The sequence below is a fragment of the Somniosus microcephalus genome, chromosome 3 (genome assembly GCF_052327205.1).
Source record: "Somniosus microcephalus isolate GS21.2 chromosome 3, FLI_Smic_1.0, whole genome shotgun sequence".
Lineage (NCBI taxonomy): Eukaryota > Metazoa > Chordata > Chondrichthyes > Squaliformes > Somniosidae > Somniosus > Somniosus microcephalus.
This window is the reverse complement of record NC_140989.1, coordinates 40,467,022-40,488,508: the sequence shown is the minus strand read 5'-3', so window position 1 is coordinate 40,488,508 and position 21,487 is coordinate 40,467,022. Positions and strand designations below refer to the sequence as shown.

General features: G+C 43.8%; 1 protein-coding gene across 1 annotated transcript in view; it reads left to right on the top strand.

Annotated features, from left to right (window-relative positions):
* The window catches only part of mtr (5-methyltetrahydrofolate-homocysteine methyltransferase), a 93,414-nt gene that overhangs the window by 1,277 nt on the left and 70,650 nt on the right, over nt 1-21,487 (top strand). The window contains exons 2-8 of the mRNA XM_085980207.1: nt 1,880-2,091; nt 4,357-4,446; nt 11,909-11,978; nt 13,036-13,128; nt 14,508-14,614; nt 16,828-16,887; nt 17,007-17,101. Coding sequence (XP_085836333.1) covers nt 1,880-2,091; nt 4,357-4,446; nt 11,909-11,978; nt 13,036-13,128; nt 14,508-14,614; nt 16,828-16,887; nt 17,007-17,101 — 727 coding nt within the window. The remainder of the gene's footprint in view (nt 1-1,879; nt 2,092-4,356; nt 4,447-11,908; nt 11,979-13,035; nt 13,129-14,507; nt 14,615-16,827; nt 16,888-17,006; nt 17,102-21,487) is intronic.

Sequence of the window (21,487 nt, the reverse complement as noted above, 5' to 3'; positions counted from 1 at the left end):
GTCCTGAGTCAAAAGGCTGTAGGTTGGAGCTACACTACGAACTTGAGTACGTAATCTAGACCGACACTTCAGTGCATTACTGAGGATGTGCTGCGGTGTCAGATTAAACATTAAATCAAGTTTCTGCTTGAGCTTGTTCTGTTTGATATAAAAGATCCTATGGCAATATTGGACAAAGGGCAGGGAGTTGTCTTGGCTTGATTCTTGCTGCAACCAGCATCTCAAAAAACAGACTGATCATTCATTCATTGACTGTTTGTGTGACCTTGCTGTGCACCAAGAGCTGTCACTTTAACAATGGTGACTACACTTATGGATGTATATCATTTTGGGATGGCCCGAGGACATGGTAAGGTGTTAAATAATGCACATTCTTTCTTGAAAGGATAATTGTCTGGCATTAATTTAAATCTAGTTAACTTTATCAGGTGCCAAATATACAGTGACAAGAAACAAAAGAAGTAAAAGAGCTAGACGAGATGGTAATAGGCTGAGATTAGGTGTAAAGTGTACTGGCAGGGCAAGAGATAGCTGCCAGGTGTGAGAGAGAAACAAAAGGAAAGGGGGGGGAAAGGAGTGGAAAAATTACAAGAAAAAATGTGTAATAGGGGCCGAGGTTATGATCTGAAATTGTTGAACTCAATATTGAGTCCGGAAGACTGCAGAGTGCCTAATCGGAAGATGAGGTTCTGTTCCTCGAGTTTACGTTGAGCTTCCGTGGAACAATACAAGAGGCCAAGGACGGTGAGGTCCGAGTGGGAATGGAGCGGTGAATTAAAATGACAGGCGACCGGAAGCTCGGGGTCACCCTTACGGACTGAACGGAGGTGTTCCGCAAAGCGGTCACCCAATCTGCGTTTGGTCTCCCCAATGTAGAGGAGACCGCATCGTGAGCAACGAATACAGTATACTAGATTGCGAGAAGTACAAGTAAATCGCTGTTTCACCTGGAAGGGGTGTTTGGGGCCCTGGACAGTGGGAAGGGGGGAGGTATAGGGGCAGGTGTTACATCTCCTCCGCTTGCACGGGAAGGTGCAAGGGGAAGGGCTGTTTGGGGTGATAGAGGAGTGGACTAGGGTGTCTCGGAGGGAACGGTCCCTACGGAATGCTGAAAGGGGAGGGGAGGGGAAGATAAGATACGTTTGGTGGTGGGATCACTTTGGAGGTAGCGGAAATGCCGGAGGATGATCCGTTGAATGTGGAGGCTGGTGGGGGAAAGGTGAGGACAAGGGGAACCCTATCGTGGTTCCGGGTGGGAGGGGCCGGGGCAGCCCTGCCTTCGATCTATTTTCTTTTCTTTCCAGTTTTGAAGAAGGGTTTGACCCGAAACGTCAACTCAAATTTCTCTCCACGGATGTTGCCTGACCTGCTGAGTTTTTCCAGCATTTTCTGTTGTTATTTCGGATTTCCAACATCTGCAGTATTTTGCTATCATACAGTGACAAGACCCAGCTCTACCTCTCCACCAAATCTTTCAGCCCCTCCAGTGTCTCTGTGCTGTCAGACTGCTTGTCTGACATCCATTTCTGGATGAGCTGCAATTTCCTCCAATTAAACATTGGAAAGACCAAAGCCAATATTTTCAGCTCCCCTGCACCCCGCCCCCTGCATACCTATACACTTTGTTCCCTTGCCAATGATTCTATCTCTTCTCCGGCCACTGTCTCAGACTATACTAGGCTGTTTGCAACCTTTTACATCCTATTTAACCCTGAGATGAGCATCCAGCCCCATATTCTCTCCATCACAAAGACTGCCTAATTGAATCTGTAGCATCGCCTGTCTCAGCCCCTGTTGAGGCCCATGTATGAAGTAAAAGGATATATATTCTCTCTTGTTCTTGAATTGATTTTTTTGACATTTTACATCTTAATTCTAGAAATAAGGAGCCGTGTTGAAGATGAACTTAAAGCAATTTTACAAAAACGCATCATGGTGCTGGATGGAGGGATGGGCACCATGATTCAACAACACAAACTTGAGGAAGATGATTATTGTGGTGAGGAGTTCAAAGACCATCCTAAATCTTTAAAGGGGAACAATGACCTTCTCAGCATAACCCAATCTGATGTTATCCGCAAAATTCACAAGGTATGGTATATTGTTCGGTCTTGAATTAAGGCTGCAGAATCATAAGAGCAGAAGCAGTACAGGAAACTTTCGTTTAAACGGAGGTTAAATATCCGGAACGCTCTATCCACCGGCAAAATTCAGGAGTCGGTTCAGATAACTTTTTTTACTTTTAGTTGCTTTTTTTCTCCATTTGCGGCTGTGCAAGCGTGTAGCTGAAGCTGTTGCTTAGCAACAGAGACGCTTGCAAGCTGCGCCGACTGTTTTGAAGCTGTTGCTAAGCAACAGGGTTTGTTGCTTCAGACGGAGCTCAGAAGCTCCCTATCTTTTAACTATAGCGCTTGTTTCTCCGGCAGTTTTGATGGGCCGGCACCAGCTCGGTCCCGTCGGTGCCGGATACCAGAAAGTTTCCTGTAATTGACAAACCCCTTGTGTGTAGTTACAAACCATTGGATCTATTATCATGTGAATAGAAATAAAAAGTGCACTTAGAGCCAGGAACATGAGGGAATGTTAGACGTGAGATTTCTTTTCCACTTTTCTCCACTACTGCCCTGATATTACTGCTCAGTTTCCTCAAATAGGAAAAAAAATTGGTCCTCAGTATCAGACAGAAGGATCAGAGCTTAGCGTGACAGCTGACCTGCAAGTTCAGTTGAAAAGTGAACTGAGAGATGGCCAAGAGGACTGGACGGTTGGCCTAGGAAATGGGGAACCAAGAGAAAACAAAATAAGGGGGAAGCAGCAAAGAGAATCGGGCCCCGAACTTTGAGCACGTGGGGATGGGCCCATAATTAGCCCAGAATTTCGGGTCAGGGGCTTCCCGCGGGTGCAAGTCCCCGACCTGAACTTACCTAGCGCGCCGGCCGTTGAGCTGTGGGACTGCGTGGGATTCCGATCCTGGGCCTCCTCCAACTGCCGGCACGCAGTGCTTGCGTATCCCAGGGGCGCAGTTAGTTCGATGCGTCTCCTGGGATCACGTGGGCCGTGGAGAGCCAATGGTAGCAAGGAATGCTTCATTCATAAGTTTGACAGGACCTGTCAAACCTATAAATATTATAAGCCCCAAAACATCACTAAATCTTCAAATAATTTTTTTTTTAAATCACATATTTTTAAAATAAACTATAAATTACATGAAATAACTATTTTAAACAATTTACATTTTTGAAAAAATTAATTACATTTTCTAATGGGGCTAAAAATAAACTTACCTTTTCTTTAAAGTATTTAAAAATAATAAACTTGTGGAAAAAATGTTTTAATTTTAATTAATTCACCACTTACCTTGTAAAAAGCAGGCCTTGCGACTGCTTTTTACATGTCTAACTTCTGGAGACTTACCCTCCCGGGAAAACCTGCAAAAAAACGTAAGTTTGATGCGCGCGTGCTGCCTCTCCTGCGCATGCGTTCGACTTCTGAACCCCTTTCAGGGGAACGGAAGTGCCGGTTTCCCGCGCATGCGCAGTGCATGCACGAAACCGGCACTTCCATTGGGCTTATGGGTGAGTACCCCATGCGTACTCACCCGTGGAGACCCGAAGGTTTTGCAGCACTTGGAAACTGGCACTCTGTTTTCTCTCTCCATCACTCTTATTGCCCTCCATGCTGCCCTGCCTCTTCTCAATTGCTCTCTGTCCTCTCCACACTCCTCAACATCCTATCTCTGCCTTCTCTCTCTACCAATTACTTTTCCATCCCACTCTCTGCCCACTCATTAATTTAAAAAAAATCAAAGCACCAATATATCAGAGAATATCAAAGAGGCTGACTGTAAGGAAGCTGGAAATGAAGCAGGTCAGGTGCGGGGAGAGCTCATCATGGGAAGGACCCTAAGATACTTGCCTGAGGGCTTGAAGGAGCCCTGGGGTGAGAGAGACAAGGAACAGGCAGGAGGCTAGAAGTACATTCAGAAATGGGAATGAGAGACATGGAAGTGGAATAAATCAAAAACAAATCCTTAAAAAATACATCAAAAGTTACAGATAAAAAAAAACCTGAAGAAAAACAAGGCGGCAACTGAGCTAGGAGAAAGAGTTAGAAGTTTGCTCCAGAGTCACCTAGTGGCCAGAGCATATAACTACATTGTGACTTTTGACATAGTAAAAATGAATTGGAAATGTTGACTTCCCAAAAGCTGACACAAAGGTTGACTTAAAAAAAAAAAAGTGACACCAGGAAGTAAGGTTTATGGGCAGGAAGTGCATGCTTTATGCAAGATTTTGAATAATAATAGATTTTATTTCCTTTTTACCAGGAAAGTAACTAATTTGTTTTTAATATTAGGAGTACTTGCTGGCGGGAGCAGACATTGTGGAGACAAACACTTTCAGTAGCACGAGAGTTGCACAGGCGGATTATGGGTTGGAACATTTGGTAAGGAATCTTTCTGCTACCTGAAATTCAATGCCACTCAGAAAATGGTGTGAGGAGAGAGTTTCTCATTCATTTAGTGTCGGCTCAGAAGGTTGTGGGTTCAAGTCCCACTCCAGAGACTTGAGTACAAAATATAGGCTGACACTCCAGTGCAGTACTGAGGGAGCGCTGCACTGCCGGAGGTGCCGTCTTTCAGAGGAGACATTAAACCGAGGCCCGGTCTGCTCTCTCGGGTGGATCTGAAAGATCCCTCGGCACTATTTCGAAGAAGAGCAGGGGAGTTATCCTCTTGCGACAAGTGTTTGCTGCTAGAGGAACTCAAGTTCCATGTTATGGAGCTTGAGACCGAGCTTCGGACACTGCGACACATCAGGGAGGGGGAGAAGTTCCTGGACTCTATGTTTCAGGAGATGGTCACACCTATGAAGTTAATTACTGCAGATGTAGTCCGTGGTCAGGGACAGGACGGTGTGACTACGAGTGAGGAAGGTACAGGGATCCAGGATGTAGTGTTGAAGGAGACGCAGCCCTTGTTCTTGTCCAGCAGGATCGAGGTTCTTACTCCCTGTGAGGGCGGGAGCGGGGACTGCAGGGAGGATGAGCAACCTGGCCACAGCACCGTGGTACAGGGGGCCATTCAAGTGGAGGGAGTAAAAAGAAATGTTGTAGTGGTAGGGGATAGTATCATTAGGGGGATAGATAGGGTTCTCTGCAGTCAAGAGCGGGAGTCCCGAAGGCTGTGTTGCCTGCCTGGTGCCAGGGTTAAGGACATCTCTTCTGGGCTGGAAAGAAACTTGCAGTGGGAGGGGGAGGATCCAGTTGTCGTGGTCCATGTTGGTACAAACGACGTAGATAGGACAAGGAAGACGGTTCTGTTAAAGGAGTATGAGCAGCTAGGGGTCAAATTAAAAAACAGAACCTCAAGGGTAATAATCTCTGGGTTATTACCTGAGCCACGAGCGAATTTGGCTAGGATAAATAAAATTAAAGAGTTAAATGCGTGGCTCAAAGACTGGTGTGGGAGAAATGGGTTTTGCTTCTTGGGACACTGGCACCAGTACTGGGACAGGAGGGAGCTGTTCTGTTGGGACGGACTCCACTTGGCCAGTGCTGGGACTAGAGTCCTGGCGAATCATATAACTAGGGCTGTAGAGAGGGCTTTAAACTAATTAGTGGGGGGGAGGTTTCTAGAGAGCAAATAATAGAAATGACAACAGAGAAGGTCATAGACTTAGGTAGCAGTGGGGGAATTAAAAAACAGAATGTGTCAGGAAGGGACAGAAGGTATGGAGTAAAAAGTAAAGTAATAAAAAGGGAAAAAACAGGAACTAAGTGTTACAAAACATATTTGAAAGTTCTTTATCTGAATGCACGTAGCATTCGTAACAAAATGAATGAGTTAACGGCACAAATAATGACATATGGGTATGATCTTGTGGCCATTACAGAAACATGGCTGCAGGGTGACCATGACTGGGAATTAAACATACCAGGTTATTTAACAATCAGGAAGGACAGGCAGGAAGGGAGAGGAGGTGGGGTGGCTATGTTAATAAAGGAAGGAATCACTATAATACAGAGAAATGATATTGGGTCAAAGGAGCAGGATAGTGAAACAGTTTGGGTGGAGGTAAGGAATAATAAGGGGAAAAAAACACTAGTGGGTGTAGTCTATAGGCCTCCGAACAGTTGCAACTCTGTTGGACGGAGTATTAATCAGGAAATAGTTGAGGCTTGTAATAAGGGAACAGCTATAATTATGGGGGATTTTAATTATCATATTAACTGGACAAATCAAATTGGGCAGAGCAGCCTTGAGGAAGAGTTCATTGAGTGTATTAGGGATGGGTTTCTTGAGCAGTATGTAACTGAACCGACCAGGGGGCAAGCAACCTTAGATCTGGTCCTGTGTAATGAGACGGGATTAATTAAAAATGTCCTAGTAAAGGATCCCCTTGGAATGAGTGACCATAACATGGTTGAATTCCATATTCAATTAGAGGGTGAGAAGGTTGGATCTCAAACAAGCGTGCTGAGCTTGAATAAAGGAGACTATGAAGGTATGAGAGCGGAATTAATTAGAGTGGACTGGGAAAATAGATTAAAGGGTAAGACGGTACATGACCAGTGGTGTACATTTAAGGAGTTATTTTACAACTTCCAAAAAAAATATATTCCACTGAGGAAAAAAGGGTGTAAAAGAAAAGATAGCCATCCGTGGCTAAGTAAAGTAATTAAGGATAGTATCCGACTAAAAACAAGGGCATATAAGGTAGCCAAATCTAGTGGGAGGATGGAAGATTGGGAAGTCTTTAAAAGACAGCAAAAAATAACAAAAAGATTGATTAAGAAAGGGAAGATAGATTATGAAAGTAAATTAGCAAAAAATATAAAAACAGACAGTAAAAGTTTCTATAGTTATATAAAAAGAAAAAGGGTGGCTAAAGTAAATGTTGGTCCCTTAGAGGATGAGACCGGGAAATTAATGGTGGGAAACATGGAGATGGCAAAAACACTGAACAATTATTTTGTATCAGTCTTTACAGTAGAAGACACTAAGAATATCCCAACACTGGACAAACAGGGGGCTCTAGGGGGGGAGGAACTAAATACAATTAAAATCACTAAGGAAGTGGTACTTGGTAAAATAATGGGACTCAAGGCGGATAAATCCCCTGGACCTGATGGCTTGCATCCTAGGGTCTTGAGGGAAGTAGCGGTAGGGATTGTGGATGCATTGGTAATAATTTTCCAAAACTCACTGGACTCAGCAAAGGTCCCGGCAGATTGGAAAACTGCTAATGTAACACCCTTATTTAAAAAGGGTAGTAGGCAGAAGGCTGGAAACTATAGACCTGTTAGCCTAACATCTGTGGTTGGTAAAATGTTCGAGTCCATTATTAAGGAGACAGTAACGGGACATTTGGATAAACATAATTTAATAGGACAAAGTCAGCATGGTTTTATGAAGGGGAAGTCATGTTTAACAAATTTGCTTGAGTTTTTTGAGGAAGTAACATACAGGGTGGATAAAGGGGAACCAGTGGACGTAGTGTATTTAGACTTCCAAAAGGCATTTGACAAGGTGCCACACAAAAGATTATTGCTCAAGATAAAAAATCACGGGATTGGGGGTAATATTCTGGCGTGGGTGGAGGATTGGCTCTCTAACAGAAAGCAGAGAGTTGGGATAAATGGTTCGTTCTCAGATTGGCAACCAGTAACTAGTGGTGTTCCGCAGGGGTCAGTGCTGGGTCCCCAACTCTTTACAATCTATATTAATGATTTGGAGGAGGGGACCGAGTGTAACATATCAAAGTTTGCAGATGATACAAAGATGGGACGGAAAGTAGTGAGTGAGGAGGACATAAAAAACCTGCAAAGGGACATAGACAGGCTAAGTAAGTGGGCAGAGATTTGGCAGATGGAATACAATACTGGAAAGTGTGAGGTTATGCACTTTGGCAGGAAAAATCATAGAGCAAGTTATTATCTTAATGGCAAGAAACTGGAAAGTACTGTAGTACAAAGGGATCTGGGGGTCCTGGTGCACGAAACTCAAAAAGTTAGTATGCAGGTGCAGCAAGTGATTAAGAAGGCCAATGGAATGTTGGCTTTTATTGCTAGGGGGTTGGAATATAAAAACAGGGAGGTATTGCTGCAGTTGTACAAGGTATTGGTGAGGCCGCACCTGGAATACTGCATACAGTTTTGGTGTCCATACTTAAGAAAAGACATACTTGCTCTCGAGTCAGTACAAAGAAGGTTCACTCGGTTAATCCCGGGGATGAGGGGGTGGTCATATGAGGAGAGGTTGAGTAGATTGGGACTCTACTCATTGGAGTTCAGAAGAATGAGAGGCGATCTTATTGAAACATATAAGATTGTGAAGGGGCTTGATCGGGTGGATGCGGTGAGGATGTTCCCAATGATGGGTGAAACTAGAACTAGGGGGCATAATCTTAAAATAAGGGGCTGCTCATTCAAAACTGAGATGAGGAGAAACTTCTTCACTCAGAGGGTGGTAGGTTTGTGGAATTTGCTGCCCCAGAAAGCTGTGGAAGCTACATCATTAAATAAATTTAAAACAGAAATAGATAGTTTCCTAGAAGTAAAGGGAATTAAGGGTTACGGGGAGCGGGCAGGAAATTGGACATGAGTCTGGGTTCGGAATGGTCATGGCCCTGTGGGTAGTGGAGTGGGCCCAGGGGCCGTGTAGCCTTGTTCTGCTCCTACTGTGTTTTAATTCTGTTAGATTTCAGGAGATGGTTTTATTCCTGTTCCTGGCTGGGGTGGAGATCGCCTTTACAGAAGGTAAGTACTGTAGAAAATATAGGGACAGAGTGATCTCCTGGAAGAATTTCGATCGCCTAGATGGGTCGGAGAGGAATTTCCCAGATTTTTTTCTCCCAAATTGGCCATTGGGTCTTTATCTGGTTTTTCGCCTCTCCCGGGAGATCACATGGGTTCGGGTGGATGCAGAGTGATAGAAGATTTGAGGTTAGGATCAGATCAGCCATGATCTTATTGAATGGTGGAGCAGGCTCGAGGGGCCGATTGGCCTACTCCTGCTCCTATTTCTTATGTTCTTACGTTCTTATGTTCTTATGTGTGACCTGGTCAATATTTATCCTCCAATCAACATCACCAAAACCGATTATCTGGTCATTATCACATTGTTGTTTGTGGGAGCTTGCAGTGCTCAAATTGGCTGCCGCATTTCCTACATTACAACAGTGACTACACTTCAAAAAGTACAACGTTGGCTGTAAAGCAGTTTGGGGCGTCCTGAGGTCGTGAAAGCCGCTATTGAAATGAATGACCAGATAATGTATTTTTGGACATGCTGGTTGAGGGAGGAATGTTGTGCAGGACACTGGGAGAATTCCCTGCCCTACTTTGAATAGTACCATGGAATATTTTCCCTCCACTTGAGCAGGCTTGATTTCATGTCCCATCCAAAATGCAACACTCCGCATTAGTAATGTACTGATTCAGCCTAGATTGTGTGCTCACGTCCATAGTGGGGCTTGAACCCACAACCTTCTGACTTGGAGGCAAGAACGTTCCTAATTTCATCTTAAAAACCACCTTTACAATTGGAACAAAAGCAAAAAAACTGCAGATGCTGGAAGGCAACAAACTGGAATGTTTTCAGGGTATTTGCATTTTTTTTTCCAAATGCAAAAGAATGCTTAAAATAGATGTGTTGTCCCATAGAGGGAGCTTCAGCAAGCCTGGGGAGGTAAGGGGGAGGAGTGTGCAGAGCAGAGGCCGTTCACAACTTGCTCAAACAATGTTTTTTCTGGCATGTGTTCCAAGGATATCATTACTTGGCTATAGAAAAGTCCTCTTTGTGTACAGTGGCTATCTCAAATTAATGCTGCATCATCCGTGCTTGAGTCCCTAAGTTAAGCTTGTTACTTATAAACCAGTGCCATCTCTACAAAATAGGGGTGTCATTTGCCTTGTACGTGACTTCTGTGTATATGGTAATAAAGGAAGCTATTTTCTGTAGCCATCTGGGTTAATGTGAGCTCTAGATTTGGACTCGGCATTAAGGGTATTTTAATTCTTGTGTTTTTCTAAGAAATGTGCATGTTTTGTGCAAAATGACAACTTAAAAGTCATATTTATGGGCTTTTTTGGGTCACATTTTTATAAGTGAATATTTCCTTTACACGTTATTGTCAGTTGGTGTTCAGCTTCCTCCCATACCTCTGCCAGTGCTGAAACTAACTGTCAGGGGCAATAGCTCAAAAGTAGGCCTGGGACAATGATTCCCTTTATTTTATTTCTTCCTTTTCCAATATTATTTGGAGGAAGTTCACAATTTTGTCTTTTAAGAAAGTTTTACTGTTGTGTTTAGTCATCTCCCTCCGGATATTTAAATAAGTTGTATAAGAGACAATGACAATGCAAATTGACATGGTTTGTTGGACTTGGTTGATCGAATGGCCTTTTCCCATTTTACACATTAGTTCTTTTGTTTGTTTGGGGAGGTATCGGACATCTGCTGGGTAATTCCACACAGCAGCCGTGTGGGTGATGGAGCTTGTGTCGGTCACTGCTGTGGGTTACTGCTTGAACACGGTTCATCACAGTTCTGCTGGTAATGGCATTTTATTTCCCTTTTTAAAATTTCTCCCTTTGACCATCCTCGCCTGAACAATAATGTTCTACAGATACTTTCCAGCCTTCCAGTACCTCAGCACAGTGCCCATTATTCACATGTAAACCTAGATAGTAAATGTCAGTTGCATATTTGATAATGGAGGAGATTGCAGTCAGAACCAATCCTGTCTTCAGTAAATATTTACACATGCATGTAGCTTTCCTACAAAAGTCACTGGGGTCACTTTACTGCCACATCAGCTTAGATCACGTAAACCCGATGAAGCCTCGGACAATCCTGATCTGTATGAATGAATACAGGACCAGTTGCTGCAATTAACATTTTCCATTGTAGGGCTGGCTGCTTCCAATTGCACTACTTTCTAAACAGTGGCTCGGAATCATCAGGGAGCTGTAATATTCTTGTTGGGTTCATACTCTGAAAACATTCCAGTTGGTTGATTTCCAGCATCTGCAGTTATTTTTTTGCTTTTGTTCCAATTATAAAGGTGGTTTTTAAAGTGAAATTAGTATCCGTCAGTTTGGCTCAGTTTGTAACGTTCTTGCCTTCAAGTCAGAAGGTTCTGGGTTCAAGCCCCACTGCAGACTTGAGCACATAATCATCTGCCTGAAAAAGAAAGACTTGCATTTATATAGCGCCTTTCAGGACCATCAGATGTCTCAAAGCGCTTTACAGCCAATGAAGTACTTTTTGAAGTGTAGTCACTGTTGTAATATAGGAAACGCGGCAGCCAATTTGCGCAAAGCAAACTCCCACAATGTGATAATGACCAGATAATCTGTTTTAGATGGTGAATGAGGAATAAACATCGGCTAGGACATTGGGGATAACTCCCCTGCTCTTTGACAAAATAATGCCATAGGATCTTTTACATCTACCTGAGAGAGCAGACGGGGCCTCGGTTTAACGCCTCATCCGAAAGACGGCACCTCCGACAATGCAGCACTCCCTCAGTACTGCACTGGAGTGTCAGCCTACATTTTTGTGCTCAAGTCTCTGGAGTGGGACTTGAACCTGCTCAAGTGGATGGAAAAAATTCCCTGGTACTATTCAAAGAAGGGCAGGGAATTCTTCCAGTGTCCTGCCCAAAATTCCTCCCTCAACCGACATGTCCAAAAACACATTATCTGATCATTTTTTGTTGGACCTTGCAGTGCACTGTTGTTTGCCTACATAACAACCGTGGCTGCACTCCTAAAGTAATCAGTTGATTATAAAGTGCTTTGGGATGTGATAAGGCACAATATAAATGCAAGTTCTTTTATCTGGTCATAGTAATGGCATACTAGTATTTGCTGTCCAATATATGGTTTTTTTCCAATCCAGGCTTACCGACTGAACAAAGTCTCAGCAGAACTGGCTAGAACGGCGGCTGATGATGTGGGAGCGCAAACAGGTTACCAACATCTTTGTTGTTGTCGACTTCCTTGGACCTGTGAACGTTAAATACTTGTAGACGGATAATGTAGTAATATATCAAGTTAGAGCTGCGACGCACAACATGGAATAGCGTCTCCCACTCTGCTTGGTTCCTGATCTCAGCTGAACCTCTGCAGAAAGATGCCGGGCAGCAGCCAGGGGATTGAGGGAAAATTTGGAGCCCGAGTCATAATCGCAGCTCCTTCACCCATCTCAAGACGTGGCCTTGGTGCCACAGTTGCCCAGTGTCCTGTCTATTGCAGTTGGTATATGGAGATTGGTATAAAGTGAGGATACTAACAAAATTAAAGTTGTTTCCAGGTGTGTAACAAGCTACATACCTATATGTTGCTATTTCAGTGAGCAAATAGAGTACTTGCTAACTAGCCATCCATAAACAAATGTAAATTATATCTTTTATACAAACAAAACAATTCTTGTAAGGCACAGGTAATTTAGATGTTGGTGGGCTTTCTCTTGCCATAATGGTTCCAATATACTAGTTGAGCTTTTGGGAGAAATGTCTCTTCCAGGATTAAAACCAATTATTGGTCCCACTGAAGGTGGAAGAGATCTTTGTGTTTGAGCACCACACTGAGAGAAAACTCACCTATATGTACATTATATTTAAATTAATTTCAAAATCAGAGCCAGGCCATTCAGGAGAGAAGTTAGGAAACATTTCTTCACACAAAGGGTGGTAGAAGTGTGGAACACTCTCCCACATAAAGCAGTAGATGCTAATTCAATTAATAATTTTAAAATCTGAGATCGATAGGTCTTTGCTAGCCAAGGGTATACAGATCAGCCATGATCTCATTGAATGGCAAAACAGGCTCAAGGGACTGAATGCCCTACTCCTGTTCCTATGTATATTTAACTTGTAAGGAAAAATAAGTACGTATATACATGTGATTTATCTAGTAGTAAGTATTTAATATTTATATAGGACTTGCCATCGAGTTTTGTTATCATTTAACATGGTTGTAAAGTTTTGCAGTGTTTCACTTTTAAACTTATGCCGTTTGTCACAGGTACCCGAAGATTTGTGGCAGGTGCGATGGGACCGACCAACAAAACATTGTCAGTATCGCCATCTGTGGAAAGGCCAGACTACAGAAATATAAGTACGAAAATAATGTCCATGCCAGTAAAGTATTTTGGAGGGTTTAAAAGTCGTACATTGGTCACTAGATATAGGAACAGACTTAAAAAAAAAAAAAAAAAGATATTTAAAAACTGCAAATTCTATTGCAAAATTGGCTACTCCCAATTGTACCACTTTCAATGAAATGATCTTTATCTTAGTTTTATGAATGCCATAACGTAGAGCAGTGATGAGAGATAAATTCACACGAGGTACTCGGTCACTGATGTTTGCTAAACAGCGTGCCTCGTAGGCTGTAGTATTTATTGCTAAGAATGTTTAGGAATTCACAACTTGGTTGCTGTTGTACGCTACATTTTGTAAGCTTGCATGCTAAACGATAATGTGATGAAGTGTTAGGATGGTAACTTGAAGCCATAATTTCACCTCGCACAATTGGATGAGGAGAAGAATGACCTTATCTACCCTCCATGCGTCTTCCTGTGGCTGATTATAGGGTCCAACTGTTAATCATGTTGCCATATTATAGGAAGGACATCATTGACCTGAATAAGATGCAGCAAAGGGCTTCCCATTGTGTACCTGACATCAGACACCTGAGCTACATGGAGACACTACAGAATTTGTCTATTTAGACTAGAGAAGACTGGGAGGGGACCTTATTGTGATATTCAAGATCCTTAAAGGTGAGATAAATTGAACCCTGAGAAACTGTGTTTACCATCACCCTGAGCATGACGATGAGGGGGCATGGGTTGAAGCTCAGAAGAGGGAAGGTAAATGGACAGATCAAAAATAACTAGTTTACAGAAAATAGTGAATGTTTGGAATTTTTGAGAATTGGACAGGCATTTGGCAAGAAACCAATAGAGGAATGTAGGCAGTGAACTGTGCATTCTGGTTTTGAACTTTGTCAGTCAGATGTACTGAAATGTGTTTTTTTCCGATTCCACACATTCTTAATGTACTTGTGCATTAAGCCAAGAGGTAGTATGACACGAAGTGCAGGTGTAAAAGGAGGCAGAAATAGTACATAACACAAAGTTGCTTGGATAGCCCATTGATTTGCTATTCAGGAACATTAGGAACAGGAGGAGGCCATTCAGCCCCTCGGGCCTGCTCCGCCATTCATAGCTGATCTGCACCTCCACTCCATTTACCTGCTGTTGCTCCATATCCTTTGATACCTTTACCTAACAAAAATCTATCTCTTTCAGTCTTGAAAGCTCCAATCGCCCTAGCATCCAGAGTCTTTTTGCGGAGGGAATTCCAAATTTCTACTACTCTGTGTGGAAAAAGTGCTTCCAGTTTTTGCTCCTGAATAGCCTAACTCTAATTTTACTGTGTTGTCCAACTTGTCTCCAATGGAGTTTCACTGTCAATAAATCTGTTTTACAGCATTCGATGAGTTAGTTGAAGCTTATGAAGAACAAGCCAGAGGCTTGCTTGATGGTGGTGTTGACCTCCTCCTGGTGGAGACCATTTTTGATACAGCAAATGCAAAGGTAACAGACATGCCAAACCCCATCCAATGCTGAAATCATAAAGAAAATCCTGTAGCTATTTACTAATTTTGGCTTTGATTTTAAATCCTGCTGTTCCGAATTCCATACTGCATTAGGAAATCGCATTGAAATAATGTGATTTTCTTTTAACCTTGGTAAACCGTGGTAAAATATAGTGCATGTCATGACCTCAGGAGTTCCCATTGCACTTCATAACCAGTAAAGTACTTTGAAATGTAATAACTGTTGTGATGTAGGAAAATGAGGCAGCCAGTTTGCGCACAGCAAGGCTCCACAAACAGCAATGAGATAAATGACCAGATAATCTGTTTTTGATGAGGTTACTTGAGGGATAAATGTTGGGCAGGACATCCAAAGAACTCCCCTGTTGTTCTTCGAATAGTGGGACAGGATCTTTTATGTCATCCTGAGAGGACAGATGGGACCTCAGTTTCATGTCTTGTTCGAAAGACAATGGGCTGGAATTTGCGGTTGGAGGCGTACCTCTGGAGCACACCGCCGACCCGGAAAAAAGAAAATCCGCACCGACCTTTTGGGTCGTGGGCCTGCGTAAAGGCCCAGGGACACGGGCAGTTCAGTAGCGTCTCTCGGATCACATGGGCCAGGTCCTCCTATCAGAAAGGAGGATTCCTCATGTTTATGGGGATTCCATTTACGAACGGAATCCCCAAATAATTAAATAATTTACGCAACTGGAATAAAAATAAATCTTCCCATTTGCAAATTCAATTAAAAGTCCCTTTAATGAAGCATTCACAATAAAAATTTAATGTTTTGAAAAATAACTAAGCATTTTAATCTGGACCAAAATTTACATAAACTAATGTTAAATGTTTGGCTGATTTTTTTTATTTTTAAGTTTTTAATTCAACAGTTGTATTAACCCTTACGCTGGTGAAAGCAGGCGGAAACCCAGAACTTGCAGGGACTTTTACAAGGCTTACGACAGCCTCACAAAATCAGTGCCGTTACCTCCAACAGTGCAGCACTCCCTCAGTACTGCACTGAAGTGCCAGCCTAGATTTTGTGCTCAAGTCTCTGGAGTGGGGCATGAAGCCACGACTACCTGACTCTGAGGCGTGAGCGCTCCCACTGAGCCAAAGGTGACACCTTAAAGAGGAAGAATTAATCTTTCACAGGTTGGCGCTTAGAATTTTTATTTCAGTACCTTTTTAATAAGCATGGTGTGGAGATGCCGGAGTTGGATTGGGGTGGACAAATGTAAGAAGTCACACGACACCAGGCTATAGTCCAACAGCTTTATTTGAAATCACAAGCTTTCGGAGCGCTGCTCCTTCTTCAGGTGAAGTGGAGAAATGCATAAAGACACAGCTTATATAGTCAGAGAATCATGTCAGATGTTTACAGGTAACCTTTCCAACTGCCATTTATCACACCTCGGCAGAGAGATAATCACAGCAGTCAAAGGTGTGAATGGTGTCCAAACAGGTCAGTCAGGGAAACATTACATCAAAGAACAATGAGGTGGGGTCACAAGGGGTCAAATATTGCAGATGCTGGGGTCTGTATGAAAAACAAAAAAACAGACAAAAAACATTTTTTTGGCTGGAAATCACAGCAGGTCCGGCCGCATCTGTGTAGAGAGAACAAGCCAATGTCGACTCGAGTCTGGATGAGTTGGAAAGGTTACCTGTAAACATCTGACATGATTCTCTGACTATATAAGCTGTGACTTTATGCATTTCTCCACTTCACCTGAAGAAGGAGCAGCGCTCCGAAAGCTTGTGATTTCAAATAAAGCTGTTGGACTATAACCTGGTGTCGTGTGACTTCTTACATTTTTAATAAGCTGCACACTCTTAATATGTCGATTTCACTGTATGATTTTTCATGTATATTATGCGGGTTCCAGCATAAGTGATGATGATCAGGAGCCAGTACCTTGTCTGAATTTATTTCCCCCTCTATTCCTAACCCAGGGGTACCAGGGCTAGCTGTACCACCACAGTTGGTGCTCCAGTTAATCTTAGCACAGACCGACGATTGTTTCTGTTCTGTATGGCTCAGCTACTCGCCAGATATTTGGTGGAGGAATGTATTTTTATACCGTTTTTAATTCCAGAGCGCCGCAGCCACGGTCCGTAGAAGGTTATCGAGCCCTCAGAATGCAATGGTCTAATCCACTGATTTATAATATTTTGTTTTGCTAATGGTACATGTTCTTTTCACAGGCTGCCTTGTTTGCCATTCAGCAGTTGTTTGCTGAGCAGTATGAGCCCAGACCTATTTTTGTAAGTGTAAAATACTGTTACATTTTTTCACTTTCCATTACCCCCTCTCCCCCCCCCCCCCCCCCCCCCCCCAGTAACCTTGTTTTGTAGCTAATTAGTTTATTTTTGATTTGTGACAGATTTCCGGAACAATTGTAGATAAGAGTGGACGCACCCTCTCTGGTCAGACAGGAGAAGCGTTTGTCATCAGTGTATCCCATGTGGAGCCACTTAGGTAAGATAATTGGTTGTCAGCAAAGATGGGATCAAAAGAATAATTTTTAGCAGCGCAAAGAATTTGTTCCAGAGAAGCCAGTGACGCATAGAAAGAGGAGTAAGAGTTTTGGATACATTTTTACTGCACCAAGCATACGGAGTTCAAAAATAAAAACGGGAAATGATGGAAACACTCAGCTGGTCAGGCAGCATCTGTGGATAGAGAAACCGAGTTAACGGGGGTGATTTTCACTCAGAAGTCGGGAAGGAGGTGGGACTACAACTTTCGGGGTTGTAGTCCCACCTCCATCGAGATGTGGCCAATCCACGTGATTTTAACTTGATTGATCTTGTTGAGCCCGCCCAGCGGGCTCAGCAGGCCAATTAAGGGCTACCCAGCAACGGGTGACGTCACAGACTGAAATTTCATCTGTCAAGACGTTTTGACAGATGAAATATCAGATTTTGACAGCTGTTTGAAGCTGTCAAACACTGACAGTCTTGCTTCTAATCTGAGTCCTTCTACACAGACTCAGTTAGAAATCTCTCAGGCACAGAAAGCTGCAGGGTGTCACTTTTGACAGTTCATAGCCGTTCTGCTTTCTGTGCCGGTTAGATGATGGACTCCCGAAACCTAGAGGAAGGAAGGCTAAAAAGGTAAGTACAAGTAATTTAAAATTCTTTACACACTTTAGACACACCAAACACACTTACCTTTGCACTCATGCACCCATCACTCACCTGAACACCGACATCTCGACCCCTCCAAGTCCTTCAACCCGACGGCCCGGCTCCTCTAACTTGGCGTGGTTTGGAGCCGTCGGGAATCCCACACTTCAAGGTTTAAACTAGGGATTAGGCTAAAAACTGCCTGTTAATTGTCACTAATCCCTTCCCACCTCGGGTAGGCGGGTCCCAGTGCGGGGCGGGTACCCGCCTCCTTTGAAACTTACATGGAGGCGGGTTGGGGGCGGGATGGTGTCGGGACCCCTGAATTCGGGACTTTAACTCCCCGCACGCCTCCAATCCCGACTCCACTGGTCAGTTAAAATCGAGGCCTACGTTTCAGGTCGATGACCTTTCGTCAGAAGACAAAATTAAGCCAAGCTGCAAGAGTGTCCAGTGTTGTACTGCAGTCTGCTGTAACCTGTTCTTGACTATATAAGGTGCCTGAGCTTTACTCTTGCAGTTTGTGCTGTTCTTCAAATACTTCAAGTACAACATGATCCTCACCACCTGTTACACTATCTGGAATATGTAGCAACTGTATAACCTGCGCTACATGATGGAATCTGACACATGCATTATTAATGATGCCCCAGAGCATTCTTTGTAGTTCAATTGGGTAACGTTTTAAGGAGCAAAAGGGGCTCTTAATACTTTACTGCATCAATGTCTATGATCACTGTATCCAATTCTGCATCAATAACATGAGTTGCCTCTTTGTTTTTACAGCGTTTTAACCTTTTAAGTTCAGTGACATTTGAAAGGCGTACTGAAAGTTTGCAGAGGAGTTGATGGGATGTTCTCGGGGTTTAACTGAAACATTATGGCTACTTAACTGGATAAGAGACTCCATTGACAGCCAGCTATTGGTTGCTGCTGTCCTCTAAATGCTTGTGTGACACGTTTTTGCAAATCTCTGCAGCAGCAAGAGCTTTCTGTCTTTGTGGACAAATAGAATGGAGACTCTCGGGCATTTTTACACGTGTAAGCAATTTCCCGAACACTGCTTGACTTCCCATGACTAACGATCATTAAAGATTTTTTTTTTTAACTGATTTCTCTTTTCCCCCCCCCCCAACCCCCATATCAATAAATTCCCTTATTTTCTTTCTGGTTGGTGGATCAACAAGGGTGATTGTCTCCCAATTTTATTTATTTTTTTCTCTGCTGTAAATCAGGCCCAGAGATGGGCACCTGAAACTGGAATTCCGTTTTTTTTTAAATTTTCTTAGGCGATCTGAATCTTCTTGACCCAAGCAGCTTCCTTAGTCACGATCCAATGTGCTGTACAGACTTTCCGTCTTATGGAGATAAATGGAAGAAGTTCGTTAATCCTGATCATTTTTTCTGACTACCATTGGCAAAAAGCACAAATCAGTGATGGATAACGGCCCTGATATTTACCGAGTAGCGTGTTCAGAGTGGGTGGGTGGGGGGCAGAGTTATGGATAGGAAAACCGGTCGTACACATTTCCCGAATGTCCTGCATCGCGGGGGTGGTGGTGGCGAGGAGGGGGTAAGCGTGGTTGCGGGGCGAGATAGTGGTCGTTGGGTGGTTGTGGGGGAGGTTAGAGCGTGGTTGCAGGGGCGAGATGGTGATCGCGGGGGGGGGGGGCAGAGCGTGGGTGAGGAGGGGGAGGGTAGAGCCTGGTCCGGGGGGGCGGGAGGGGGAGAGGGGGTGAGATGGTGATCACGGGGAAGTAGAGCGTGGGCACAAGATGGTGGTTGGGGGGGGTGTGTAGAGCCTGGTCAGAACATAAGAACATAAGAACAGGGGGGGCGAGATGGTGATCGCAGGGAGGTAGAGCGTGGTCGGGGGGGTGAGAGTTTGGTCGCGGGGGTGCAGAGTCTGGTTGGTTGGGGGGGGGGGCGTGAGATGGTGGTCGTGGGGGTGGGGTTCGGACAAACCTCGAGGGGGTTTACAGGGTAAGCTTGTTGCGTGGTGGAAAACACTCCTGGCCCACAAGCAGTGCTATAAAGACAGTTACCTTATGGATCCAGCCCCCCTCACCTCCTTTTACCTGCTGGGTTTCCTGAGACCCAGGAAACCCACCCGACATTAGTTAAACATAGAAAGTGTTATTAAAATGGAGGCAAGCAGCCTCCTTAAAAGCTAATAACTGACTCGCCTGCTGAGAGCGGATTGGTTGCCCGCCCCCCATTTTGCCTCCGTTAAACCCGGAAATTGGGCAGATTCGAGGCCGGTTGGGTTCACATTTAAAATTTAAAAGTTTTTAACTTCCCACCCGACCCAAAATCACAAGTTTTTGGGGGTTAAAATTACCCCCAATGTGTCAGAACTCAAGGGGGTATTGAAGTTAGCAAAAAAAAAACCTAAAGGCAGCAGATTGAGGTCAAGTTACAGAGTGCTGCAAATTTTGTGCAGCTGAAGTAGATGCTCGCATAGGCTGGCAAGTCTAGAACCACGGGTCACAGTCTCCGAATAAGGGGTCGGCCATTTAGGACTGAGATGAGAAATTTCTTCACTCAGGGTGGTGAATCTTTGGAATTCTCTACCCTTGGGCTGTGGAGGCTCAGTCATTGAGTATATTCAAGATCGAGATCAATAGTTTTTTGGATATTAAGGGAATCAAGGGATATGTTATTTGTGCAGGAAAGTGGAGTTGAGGTAGAAGATCAGCCATGATCTTATTGAATGGCGGAGCTGGCTCGAGGGGCCGAATGGCCTACTCCTGCTCCTATTTCTTATTTTCTTATAAGTAGCAGCTATGAGTTCAGACTCGGCTACTTAACTGCACAGTTTGGCCACGTGTGAAGCTAAATGACAACCCATATTTGCTTTATATCTCACATCTTGCTTGTCTGCATCTTGCTGTTTCTAATGCAAAAGATACTCCCAAAATGGCGACTGAAGCAGTTCATCATTACCGCTGGTGCAGTCTTCCAGTGAGAAATGAGCTTTATGATATTTGTGAAGAGACCCACATGGAATGTAACCTGTCAATTGTAGGGGTCCCCACGAGATGGTGCCATTTGTATTTAGTTTTAAAAGAGAATGTAATGCTTTAATGCATCTTCTAGATACAGGAAACTGTGTTATCCGGAGGCTAAATGTCCGGCAAGCTCGAGCCACCGGCAAAAATCAGGAGCCGTTTTGTTAGGTTTTTTTTCTTCTCATGGCTTTTTTTTCAACAGTCAGGCTCTGCAAAGTCTCTGTAGCTTAGCAACAGCTTCAGAGAGACGCTTCCAAGGTACGGGCCGACTGTTTAGAAGCTGTTGCTAAGCAACAGTGTTTGTTGTCAGATACGGAGATGAAAAGCTCCGTATGCTTCAACATTAATGTGGTGTATGTAACCTGTACCACCTTAAGAGAACTACCTTAAGAAGATGGACTACTTTCTCTTGCTACTGTATATTGTAGTACCGGTGGTGACCACACCGGTATATAAGCTCTGTGTAGTAATTTGTAAAGCAGTTCAGCCCTGACCTTCAAGTAGTAAAGACCTGTTTAAGTTTTTCCTGTTGTCTGTGTCCAGTTATTTAAAATAAGCATATCTGGAACACACAGACTCAACAGTGGCGACGAGTCGATCTTACCCAGCGGCAATTGCATCCAAGGCAGCTTCGTCCCCAGAACGGGCGTCGAGAAGAGGCATCCGCCCTCATCATCCTGCTGAGCACCACATTCGCACGGGAGGCATCGAGAACCCGGGTTGGA